This window comes from Manis pentadactyla, chromosome 5, assembly GCF_030020395.1.
Source record: "Manis pentadactyla isolate mManPen7 chromosome 5, mManPen7.hap1, whole genome shotgun sequence".
Taxonomy (NCBI): domain Eukaryota; kingdom Metazoa; phylum Chordata; class Mammalia; order Pholidota; family Manidae; genus Manis; species Manis pentadactyla.
This window is the reverse complement of record NC_080023.1, coordinates 93310240-93323709: the sequence shown is the minus strand read 5'-3', so window position 1 is coordinate 93323709 and position 13470 is coordinate 93310240. Positions and strand designations below refer to the sequence as shown.

The 13470-nt window shown below is 37.9% G+C and overlaps 1 protein-coding gene across 1 annotated transcript in view; it reads right to left on the bottom strand.

Moving 5' to 3' along the window:
* The window catches only part of ENPEP (glutamyl aminopeptidase), a 90036-nt gene extending 80191 nt beyond the window's left edge, over window positions 1-9845 (bottom strand). The window contains exon 1 of the mRNA XM_036920865.2: window positions 8992-9845. Coding sequence (XP_036776760.1) covers window positions 8992-9599 — 608 coding nt within the window. The 5' untranslated portion in view covers window positions 9600-9845. The remainder of the gene's footprint in view (window positions 1-8991) is intronic.
* Window positions 9846-13470: the final 3625 nt, after the last annotated feature.

The following is a 13470-nucleotide window of genomic DNA, read 5'->3' as shown; positions in this document are numbered from 1 at the left end:
AATGAAAAAAGTGAGGATTGTGGAGGGTAGTTTTCTCACTTTTGGGGAAGAAAGTCATAAAGTTGTAAAAGGAGAAGACCAAAATGTATCCTTGGTATTGAGTTGTAATTGCAGGTTTGGAATAAATTCAATAATTTTTCATACATATATAGGTAGATTGATATAAAAATAGAGACATATATATCCTAGTTCTGTCTGCTGAAGCATTGATAAGTGTGTAGCAATGAGCACAACCAGTTCACAGATGTTGATTTCTAAATACCACTCTCTACTAAAAGGAACCAGAACTCCTTAGGATTCCAGTGCTGGGTCAGGAAACATCCAGCATGATCTAGAACATCTTGCTTTGCCAAAATGTAAGGAAATTCTCAAAGAATCATGGGAACAAGTCAAAAGGACACAGAAGCCCACTTGAGAGGACTACCACTGGCCAAATCTTGGGGAACCGGAACATTAAAATAAATAATGGGATTATAACCCATTGTATAAAATAAAAATCCATGAATCCTTACTCTAATAAAAGACATGAAGGAATAAATAAACAAGTGGGGGAGAAGGGAAAGCTCTTCTTTACAGTAGATTTCTGAGTAACAATTTTAGGATGAATGGTGGCATTAGAAAATCATCAGTGGATAACAAAACAATTGGATGAAGGTTTAATGAGGAAAGGGATATCTGAATAGTTTCAAAGAATCTCTCTGAAAATAACCTACAAAAAGAACAAGTGTACTTCACAATGGGAAAACTGTTGGATACCTCTTCAAGCAAGCAGTCAAAGATAGCCTCACTGATAACACAAACTGACATGATGTATCTCCTGATGTGATTTCCTGAGAGGGATGCAGCATCACTTCAGTGAACTTCCTGACAAAAAAAAATGCCTAGTTTGCATTTTTAAATCGTGAGGGAAGTCAGACAAACTAAAATCAAGGTTCATTCTCAAAACAGCTCTTTAAAACATCAAACTTGTGAAAGATGAAAGGCTAAGGGACTGTTGCAATTTAAAGGTGTCTAAAAAGGCATGGCATTAACTCAACTCATGAATCCAGACTCGATGCTGGACTGGGAAAAAATAGCTCAAAAGGACATTTTTGGGTTAATTGATGTCATTTGATTAAAACTGTGGATTAGATAATTGAATATAGCAATGTTTAATTTCCTGATTTTGTTACCATGGTTATGTTAGAGAATGTCCTCGAACTTAAATACATACTGAATGTTAAGAGGTAAAGGGAAACAGTGTTTTAATATACTCTAAAGGAAGAGAGAAAGACATTGCTTTTGGGGGAGAGGAAATAGGACAAAATGTAAATATTTTGAATCCAGTATTCTTGTAACTTTTCTGTAAATTTTAAATTACTTCACAATAAAAACTTCACCCAAAAAAGCCTCAGCCAAGAATTTATTCTTCAATAGAGTAATTACTGGTTAGTTCTAGTCATGATAACAGTCTAACTAGTCAATTGAAGTTTTTAACCCATGCAGACTGTAGTAAAAAATGTCAGAATATAAAGAAGCCAATATACTTTCCCAGGGTACTAAGGTTTTATAATAAGCTCCACCCACCAAGCTCCAACTCCATGTTTAGTCAGCTGCCTTTTTCTTCTGAATTCTTCTAGCATCTGATTTCTTACAGAGGCAGAGAAAAGGAAAAACCACTCTCTTCAAGAATGTTTCAGCTTAGTCACACCTCAGAAATAAGCCAGCTAACTAATTTGGGAGTACGTGTGTGCGCGCGCGCGCGCGCGCACATGCATGCCTTCCTGTGTGGGAGGTGAGTGGCAGGAGGGGATGGAATTATACTTTTCTACTGGATAACCATTGGGTAGGTTTTCCAATACTCCATCTCATTCTCTACTCTATGGTCTAGTATATACTCCCCAGCACCCAAGAGAGAACTTTCAATCCTTTCCTCTCCTCCTTTCTTTAAAAGAGGTTGTGCTTGATTGTGGGCAAACATTGCCTCCTAAATTAGAGTAACTGAGAGCTCGCCTTTGGAAATGGAATAGAACAGTGGTGAGAGACATCTCTGTGTTGTGTGTTTGGGTCATCTTGGTGGTCCTGTTGACAAATGTCGATCACCGCAAGTCCAACTCAGTTATGGTGATCTGGATTTACACTGATGTAGGTAAAGTAACAGTCATCAATCAGAAGGACTACAAAATATGTATTGTTTTCTTTTTATAGTTCAGGACCAATATGATTTTGCAGGGGAAGCCCTCTTCTAAGGGAGTTCTTAGATTCTCATCCTGCTTCAGCCACTTAGGTGTGATCTTGTGTGGGTCACAAAACCTACTGATTCTCTGTGTCCTGATCTATAAAACCTGGTTTGTGAAGCACATCTGGCCTCTTCACAGGGTTATGGGTGAATGAAAAGGAGTAGATGATGTAATATGTTTGAAATTCCCTTGAAATTTGTATAATGGAATTAGGATACGCCTCACTCTGTTTTCTTTAACTCTAGAAGGGTAACTGTGCTTTCTGATAGAGCATTTTCCACAATCAACAGACTTCACAATTCATTCATTAGACCAGAATATTTGTACTGGAAAGAAATGCTTTGTGTGTAAATACTATAAGCAATATAATGATTTTTTAAATGATAACTTATTTTCCCATGAATTCCTGAATAACTAAAAGCACCTCCTTATTTATGCTCAATTCCATCCAAAGTTACTACAGTTTTCTAAATATATGTACATTTTAAAACAAGGTATATTAGATAGCAATACAAAACAATTTTAGATCACAACTTCTTTGGAGAGGTTTTTTCAGTGATGAAAACATCTTTTAAAAAAATCAGATTAACTGTGTTGTGAATGAATGGAAAAAGCCTAGTTAATGGCACAATATGTTCAGGAGTGACCTCTGGGCATGTCCTGAATAATTATAATGCCAGGCAAATGTGCTGAGGTAAACCACTTTTCCATAGGGGCCTCTCTACATCATGTTAATAAATCACTAACTAGACCCAGCACATTAAAAATATAATTATATGTAGCTTATTAATTTATGAAAGGTAAGAAATCTCTCTGACTTCTCTGAGTGCATCAGATCAAGGTGACTTTAGACAAAACTGCAGAGAGAGAAGGTGAGGATGCAAGTCACAGACCAGTTCTGAAAGTTCACTCGGAATCAGCTTAAAAAAACAACTACTTGATTACCTCATAAATCATCTGGCATACTGTTTCCAGTGAAGACTCTCAGGCTGTGTTCAGCAATTTAATAACTTAAGCCAGCAAAATAAACAGCAAGTTCTGGGTGAAAACCTTAAACAAAGAACTGATGCAAGCGAGGCAGTCCTGACTGCTAAACGCCTGTGCAGAAATAAGACAAGTATTCCTTCCAGAGTTAAGCAGGGGAGCTGAGCAGTTCAGGGCAACCCATCTCGATTATTCAGACTTCAACATTATGGTGGTTTGAATGAACCAGTTATTTAACTTTATTTTCCTATTGCTTTTTTTCTACATAGAAGACATTCAAGGTCAAGTAAAATTGCTTTTTGTTTCTTTGTTTTCAAAAGAAAGGAAATTACCAAGCCTCCTGAAACAAGTAAACAAGACCAAAAAACCCCCAAAGCACTATTCTTTATCAATAATGGCAATACTGATAGCTCAACAATCTAAGAATGTAAAAATAAACTGAGATACATCTAAAATTTCAAGATCAAAACAACAAATGAGTACATATTCATACATGTGAGAATATACTACACACACACACTTAACTAAGACCATCTCCCTGGTTCCTTTTTGAAGGCAAATTCTGGCATGCTAAGACCCCCACCCCTTACGATCCAATCAACACCGACCAGATGGTCGCCCACCCCTTAAGATCCAATCACCAACGCAGAACACACCCTACCCCGACTCCTTAAAAATGCACTTCCTCACCCTCGAGTGGCTGCTCCCTCTCTCTGGGGACAGCCATTTTCTCTTTCAGATAATAAAATCTCTTGCATGGACCCATGTCTCCTGAGTCGTTCTGGGGTAAGGAGGGTCATGGTGAGATACCCTTTCACTTTTCTGCCATGTTTCCATTTAATTCCTAAATCTTTACCACAAGCCCTAAGCTTGTGCTTCAGATTTATTTATCCAAATACATACTAGACATCTCTTTCTAGATGTCATTCAACATATCTGACAGCAAACTCATGACCTTCCCTTCCAAACCTGATTCTTCTATTTTATTTCTAATATCAATGAAAGGGACAGGCTATCAAATCAGATATCTAGGGCATCCTAGACAAATAACTAACTCAGTCTTCCTCCATAGTCATTCAATCTGCCAATCCTGATTGCATTGCCTCCAGACTCCTTTCTCCACTGTGTCCTCTGCTGCGTGCTCCGAAGTCACTGTCCTACTTGGCCCTCATCTTCTCTTTCCTGGGACATTGCCACATTGCCCACATACACACACATGGGTTTAACTCTTTCACCATCCACATCTAAATAGTCACTGGTTAATTTTTCCTTCACAGCCTGTCTTCAGCTACCCTTCCTTTGTTTTCCTAAGAGTTTTCTAGAATTATCTCTAGCTAATCTCTTCAGATTAATCTCTCTTACAAACTGATTTATTCTCCTTATTCTGCTCTTCTGGGCACCTTTCCCTTTTGCCGCTTTTACCTTCTTCCTTGCCTCTGCCCATTGTAATCCCACCATTATATCAATATTCAGCTTTAATCCCAGCAATGCCATAAACACCCAGAAAACTCAAGCTAGAAACCATCTGTCCCTTTTTTAAATCCTTGGTGTAATTCCTGTCAATTCCAATCATTCTTAGTCCTTAAAATATGAAGACTGCATTCCTAAGTCAAAAATAGATTTTACCAACTCCTCTTCTTTCCAGTGAGACGGGGAGAAAAGGAACCAAGGCAAAATTTCCATCCTGACTGAGTGGGAAGGTAGAGCTGTCACTGTTAGAAGATGAACTCCTTTATGGGAAAGGGGCTGTGGCAATGGAACATGTCCCAGCATGTGCGCACAGGGCATTAGTTGTGTCTGAGCCTATATAAAAATGTTTCTGTATATTCACTCAATAATATGTAAGTGTTCCCTGTGTGCTAGAAAGTGAACAAGAGAGATACAGCCTGACTCTCAGGGAGCACAGAAGATCCCACAGTCTTATACAGTTGGGAAACTGCATTCTATGGCAGTCTCTAGAGATTCATAATGAACATTATCATATAATAGTCTCTGAAAAGTTTCACCATTTAAAAAAAAAAAGGGAAAAAAACAATTTTGTATTTAGTTTTATGGCCCAAACTAATTTGGTCACAGAATCCCTGCCCTGCTTTTTTTTCTGTCAAAATCTATTAATATCCCACATAACTGGAACTCTGGAACAGAGAATTAGAAGATGCTGGGTAAGAGCAATTCAAATGCTGAGAAGGAATGCTGAATCTTGGGAAAATAAAACATTTTATGTAGTTTGGAGATTTGAATAGAGAGGGACTCTGTTTAGGAAGAGAACAAATGGAATTCCCATGTAACACATCAAGAAGGAGGGTGGAGAGTTTTGGTGGTGTGGGCAGGAAAACATTCCAAAAGTTCCAGTCCTTTAGGTGGTCTTCCTGAGACATGATGGAACAGCCGGAGAATAGGAAACGTGGCTTTTAAGTTTCTCACACTTTCTCCTTCCAAGCCCCACTACAATTCTGTTCCCATCCAGATGATATGGGTATTTTTGCTAGGGAACTTTAACCTGGCTCTACCTTCCCCAGCTCTCCTTTTGCCTCTGAATTCTGAGGGAAGGATGCTCAGATAGTTTCTCCTCCCTGTGAAGTTCAAGTCCTGGCTGTATTTATAGAAATCAAGTAATCGCTTACTACTGAGTACACTCATGTTTAGTTTACACTGTGGTTGCAACTATAATATCCCAGACTGTTAATACTCAATCCTAGACTTAAATTTTACAGAAGACTCAGAAAAGATCATTTTGACTGCATACTTAAAATGTATTACTATGATGGTATTGTAAATTGTATGAGCATCGAATTAATGAAGTTCACTCTATAATGTGAAAGAATGGAGCTGCTCCCAGGGAAGTCCTCATGTGGCCCTTCTATGGATGCTGTGGATGAGAACCCCTAGAGGCCTGCATTGTCAAAATGTTACTCACAGGCTTGAAAAAATACAGTGTATTTTCTCATATGCATGAAATATTTCATAACAAGGAAAACAAAAAGTATTCCATTTAGCCTAAGTGAGGTTATTGAGTGTGTGCCAGAACTACTCCAAAACTGTGTATGCAGTACAGAGCTGGCAGCATCCTGTGTAATGTGAGAGCCTCAACTCTTCTACCGAAGCCAGCAGGCACACTTGGGAATCCTCATCTTCCATGAGGACCTAACGGAGTCCTGGCCTCCCTTGCCAGTCTTGCTGTTTCTTAATATTTTCTGATCAGCAATTAAGACAGCTGAGTTTCAGAACGTCAGCTCTCCAGTATATATTTCATGGTAAATTAATTGGCACAGTAAAATAATCCAGAGTCAGTCAATAATACTGTGAATAATCTATATTTTAATATATGGTGCTTTTTAAAACTTATAAAGTACATAGCAGAAATTTATTCCTGGAATCTTGTTCCATATTTTTTGGTCTTCTTGTAGAGTGTAGAATTTTTATAAAATATTACATTTTTGGTGGCTTTACTCAGATGAAATTTCTGTTGTTCTCACAATGCAAGAAGCAGTTTTAAAGTCTTAGCAATAATCATTTAAAAGTTTTTACTTGTTATCACTCTGCACTGAGAATCTCTTGAGGGTGAATATTCTTCAGAATGTTATGCCTTTTCCTCTACCAAATTGCAAACACTTTAAAAATCATTTTATCAGTAGTGAAGTTCAGAGAAATAGGTACTTTCATTCATTGTTTGTATAAACACAATTTGGGACATATTTTTGAAAGTCAGTTTGGAGACACATACATTTACAATTACATTATATGTATGTATATGTATGTGTGCATGCATTTGTGTGCATGCATTTACTCACATGCAGTTTTAGCCAATTTCCTAGGAATTTTACTATAAAAATATTAGAAAATATTAAACATGGCTTTTTCATAAGGGTGTTCATTACATTTTTATAGGTGTTTTTAGGTACAAAAAGTAGGGGAAACTTAAATACCCAAATTAATGCAAAAGTTGAATAAATTACATTATATTCATACAGTAGGCTATCATGCAGCCACTAAATCATTTGTGGAAGAACACCAAATGTTGATATATTATAAAAACATGTTATATAATACTGTGCACAGCATAGTACCAGTTTGTCTGTGTCCAGAAAAAAATACTAGAAGAATATCTACTTAACTATGAATAATGACTATTACATGAGCAATAGACCTATGGATGTATTTTTATATTTCTTATAATTTTCTGTTTTCTAACTTTTCTGCAGTGAATGTGTATTATTTATGAAATAAACAAAATAAATGTTACAGGTTTCTTGATATATTCATACTCTTTGACCCAGCAATTCTATTTTTTTAATCTATTCAAACATAAGGAAATAAATAGATACACACTTAAAGATATATTTACAACTATGTTCTTTTCCAACTTGTTTATAGTAATAAAATACTGGAAGCAACTCAAATGTCCGACATTAGGGAATTGGTTTTAAAAAAATACAGTGCATTCACGCAGTGGAATATTGCACAATCTTTAAAGTCAGATTCTTGAAAATATTTAAGAATGAGAGAAAATGCTTATATTATGTTAAAAAGGTATAGATAGGTGGATACATATATATTTAAGTATTTCATATTTCATTTTAGTCCCTGGATACCTCCGGTAAACAATAGAAAGAATTTTTACTGAAAGGTTTGCTTTGTTCTATAAGATGCTTAAAACCACATAGGAAAGGGATATTCCAGTGAGCTGGCCCCAGACTCACATTTCTGAACTGTGAACTAAGGTTTCTTAATCATTTACCTGTTCAGAATCCAAGCAGGCAAAGGTCAAAACAGTTTCAAGTTCAGTGATACCTCAGGTACAGCCTCCCTCCCTGATGCAAGCACCACACCCACAGAGTGAAGGTTTTTTGAGTTCCTAAGAGTTTATGTTTTTAACTTAGCTCTAGTAATACCTCTGATTGTCAAGGCAACCATCTTTGTTAGACTCAGGAAATACAAGTAGATAGATGATATAGATACAGATAAAGATGATGTAGAGATATAGATGATACAGATGATGTAGATACAGATGTAGAGATACTGATAGTATGGATATATAGACAGATACAGATAGATTCAGTTGGAGGATTATGGGAAGGAGGAATATGTTTATGTCCTTAATTGCTTATATCTTTTATGTTGCATTACCACTGTACATTGGACAATAAGCCCAAAGGTTCATCCATGTGCTCCCACTGATGTGTGTACTCAGTGAGCATTTATTGAAAGCTTATCTATGAAACATGGCTGTGGTCATACTAGATAAAAAGACACAGTCCTGCCTTCCTTCTTAATTGAATATACAAAGACAATTCCATGGATTTTACACATACTTTCTATGTTGCCTCTCCAATAAAACAGACAAAATTGTAATTGACATTTACTGACTCTAACTTAGTGTAATATTATTTTTTAAAGTTCAGTTTAAAATCATTGCCATATAGCTCAAGAATATCACCAGTGAAATATTACCAAATGCATGTACTTTAAAAATCTGAGGTAGTTTCTGTAAATATCAAGGATAGGGTGAAGTACATCATGATTTTCCCTGATGGAAAAAAAGACTGACAGTGATTTTTTTTTAACTCCATGAAGCTCTCTCAAAACTTTCAAGCTTTATGAGAGGTTCTGAAAATACAACAGGGCAAGAATTTCTGTTTCCCAGGTGAACAGACAGAATTGAAATCAAGTTTAGATAAAGATCAGACCCACAAAATAATTAAAAGGTTTGGAAAGTGAAGAGGAAAAGAAAAGAAATGGAAAATGAATATGTGAGCTTAGGGAAAGTAAAGCAAAAATGAATATTTACTTGATTTGCCCTTTCTCCATGTACGTTGTTCTGTAAAATCCCACGAGCGAGCCGTTGAGCCAGCCGGCGAACTCCATGGTCAAGAGGTAGAGCCCGTCGCCACTGCTGGGCTCAAGCTCCTTCTCGACCTCCACCACCACATACTCCTGCTTTTTGTATTCGAAGCATCGCCTGACTTGCACCTGCTCCCCGGAGGGCCTCTTCAGCACCGGGAGCTGGGTGATCCTGGTCTCACGGAGGTGCAGCCACAGGTAACGGGTGCGTGCGCTCACGGCGACGGAGATGGTCACGATGCCCGTGTACGTGTCCTCCTCCAACAGGGGCTTCACCTCCAGGTCGTAGTGCACTGGGTTGATGAAGTCCGGCAGCCTGAAGTTTTTCCAGCCTCCACTTTCATCTTCACTGGCAGGGCAGACCCCCTGGTCCTGCGGAGGGCTCGCAGTGGGAGGAGAGTGGGAAGGAGTTGGGGCTGTGGAGTCACACGACGTGGTCAAGCCCACGGCAAGTCCTACTATTAGTCCTACAGCCACCACCACCGCACAGATAATGGCCACATGTTTTGTTTTAATGCAGTATCTCTTCGAGTCCTCTCCCTCCGCAAAGTTCATTTTTGTTTCCAAAGTCAAATGTTAACACATAAAAGGATGTTAACTTTAACATCAGCAGACTTCCTTTTCAAACTGGAAGGAATTCCCTGGTTTGGCAGCCTGTCTCTTCCTCTCCCTTCACGTTCCCACCGGTCGACCACTCAGGGATGAATGCGGAAACAGTGGGTGGGAGTAGGACTCCAGAAGAGGAACCCAGCTGGAGGAGGAGGACCGAGGAGAATACTGTTACAGCTCCCTTATAAACAACAGTATCCCCACCCCACCCCTCCTGCGCTGGAGTGAGTTAAATATAAAATAGGACTTAGTTATCAGCCAACTGGAGGAGGATCTTTTGCCAAAGCTCTGTCAGCAGTTTTCAGGGAGAGAGCTTCGGGGAAAGAGGTGTGCTTGCGATAGAAAAACTCAACCTTTGCCGCTGCTTCTATGCCTTCTTCCAGTTGTACTTACAATCGCTCTCCTACCAAAGGGCTTCTTGAATTTCAGCTGTTTTATCAGGTAGCTTGCCAAAGGAGCGAAGTGTTTTCTTTTCCTTCTTTTTATTCATCTTATGTAAGCATTCAGATTCTGCCTTTTGCCAAAGTCTATTCTGGAGTTGGACACAAATTGATACATGAATTCAAGGACTACTTAGGTACTTTACAGTAAATATTTGTTGAATTGGTGGATTAGTAAAGCATAGTCAAATTACCCTAAATCAATTCAGCTGATGCTGGATGAAAGCAAGACCGGAACATGACATTAGCCAAAAGCAGTCCTGGTGCTGAGAAGCATGTGAAAAGAGAGACAGGAAGGGAAAGGACTGAAAAGACAGAATGACAAGGAAGATAAACTGGATAGACAAAGTTGTTAGGTAACTAATCTAATTAGATAAACTTATCTCTGAGGCTTGCCTCTAAGCAGAGATTGACTTCTTCAGATTTTGATGTGGTAGACAGCATTTGGAGCAAATTCCAGATCCAAAAGTTAGAGTGTTGGGAGATCCATTATCTGCGCAAATTTATTGCCTCTGAATGACATGGTCAAGATGGAAATCACAATAATGACCTCCCTGTTTATGAATAGCTAAGATGCAAACAACAGAGCTATCACTAATAGCAGCAACACAATAAATTTGAGCAATAGTAGCACTCAAATAGTAGAATACAATAGTAGCAACATAAAATCAAATAGTAGCAATATAAAAAATTTGAGAGCTTTTTATATGCCAGGCACTATGCTAAGTACTTGATAGGAGTTATCATTTAAGTCTTCCCAACAACTCCATAAAGTTGGCACTATTATGATGCCCATTTTAGAGATGGTAAAACTGACATTTAAAGATAGTTAAGTCATTTGCTCAAGGTGACACAATCAGTAAACAGCAGAATTGAGGTTTGAATCCAGGTTGTTTGAGCCCAGAGTCCATATATCTAACTACACTACCTCTATTCTCTGAAGAGGAGAAATATTTAAGGGTTAAGTGACTGAAAACTTGGTTAATATTTTCCAAAATGCAATTGATGGATATTAGTGGATATTCCTGCAGAGAAGACATACATGCTAGGTTGAAGTTAAGAACAGTCTTTCACTCTTCCATTCTTACAGAGACTACAGAGGGTAATGCATATTTTAACAGTCCCAGACAGAATATACTACTGGTAATGTCTGCATTTGGTTGATGAGAGAACTTTCTTTTGTGAGGTAATTTTTGAGGCACTTGTGTGCCATGGAACATAGTCTAAGAAACACTACTTGAAACTGTTCCAAATTACAAACTAAACAAACAAACAAAACTTTAAAAGCAAAAGGGTTCATTTTGTTCCATACATTTCTACTGCTTTCTCATAAAATTATAGTAAGAGAAATATAATTGCAAGGAAGAGGGATACATATTTTTAAGTTATAAGTTCATCTTGTGCTTATTTGTTTCACATTCTGAAGCAATCCTAAACATTTAAAAATATAGTATGTTTAATTTTAGCAAATCAATGTCCTGAATTTTAGTCCTTAAACCCCTTTTTTATTGGAAAGATCATTTGACATTTCAACAAATGTTTGATGGGTCAGATATTTCAATGTGTTCCTCACAAATGAAAGGGAAAATGTGGATCAAATTTATCTCAACATAATGACTGAAAAATGAAAAGGAAAAGTACTTGGAAGAATGTACATAAAATTATGTTAAACCAGAAGCAGTTTTTAAAAATCTCAGCTAAGGCAAATACACATGAAACTCTTACACTCACCCTTGTCTAGAAAGAGCAGTCTTATCACCAGGCCCTTTGGGCCAGACTGAACAAAAAAGATAATAGACCTTTGAAATAGAGGCATTTAAAGGGGATTGAGAATAGACAACTGATATAAAATATATCTCCTAAGCTGCCTGAAATTCCACTCCAAAGGATTAATATTTAAATGCATTTTTTGCCAGTAGAAATAAAAGATGAACCTTAAATCCAAATATGTAGTATATATGCACATGTGTGCACATATATGTGTAAATTTTGAGTCTAAGGCCCAGTTCTAACCACAGCATGTTATTAGTATCAACCCAAAAGGGCTGCCTCCATCTGGCGAAGGTCACCACATCTTATCAATATCAGCATGTTAGCGTTGCCTGATGTGATAGAGGTAAAATGTGTAGGCAGATGAGTAGGAATAGCAGAGCAAGCATTTGCACTAAACACATCTGGGGTCAGCATAATTTGATGATACTGTGCTCCCTGTAGCAGCGCTTGCTGCCTTCCTCACAATGATGCTGAAATACTGAATCTGTGGCAGAGGCCCTTGATCGTGAAAGTCCATATTCCAGATCCAGTCCACAGTGAAGATCAAGGCAGCCAGCACAGGAGAGAGAGAAACAGAACCTATTCCTAAAAGGAGAGCAATGAACCATCCATCATAGGTACTCAGATAGATTAAGCAGTTTATATTGGTTAGTCTTCTGTTGGAGACTCTACATTAGATATAAATAATTTGAAAAAGCTGCCTCCAGTCAGTTTGTACTTACTAGGTTCAAGCCAGTAGAGTGAATACATACCCATTCACTAGAGTTCCTAGACCACACTCCCCCATAGCTTTTGACAAAGTGTATTATCATCTTGTACCCCAAGTACGCAGCACAATATCTTCCATATATGGCACCCAAAATGGGAAGGGTTACTGGGCATAATATGCTAGAAATGTTGAGATAAATAAACTCAGTTCAGATTTCAAGAATGACTGAAAAGAAATTCCCCAGAGATGAGGACCTGAAATCATACCTAAGCTTGAGTAGGTAAGGGACTTCTTGGCTAATTACTTCCCACAGTTGACTGATGCAAAAGACCCACTGTAGTACTGAATACAAAATGTGTACCTCCATTTCTCACTTGAACCTCCAGTTTAAAGCTCTTCTGTTAGGTCCCAGGAATTACATGTAGCCCACAGGCTACTGGGCCTTCTGTGTACATGGGTGCTCTGGGCTCACCTGAGGTCTAGGAATGTTGTCAGTAATTAGCACAGTGTGCTTTTTACTATTTTACAAAAATAGTGTGATTATTTGGCTGGCTCTTTACTCCTATCAGTGGTGAGAGCTGAACCCCCATGGTTCAGGACAATAACAAACAATAACAGCCAGCTAGAGCCATAATGGAGGAAGCAGAATCTGCAAGTTGTGTTGTATTATTTGGGGAACAGGGAGGATGAGAGCCAGTTTCTCTCCATCTTGCCACAGGGTCATTATTATCAAGCATGTCAAATCTAAAAACCCATGGTTAATCCAGTTATATCCAAATTTTAAAAGTTTTGTTAGAATTCAAAAAGCATACAATTGCATTTAACTTGGCTGACCATGAGTTCTAAATCCATATTGGCAACGTTTGTTGTGATCCTGATCATTTATATCCTATTC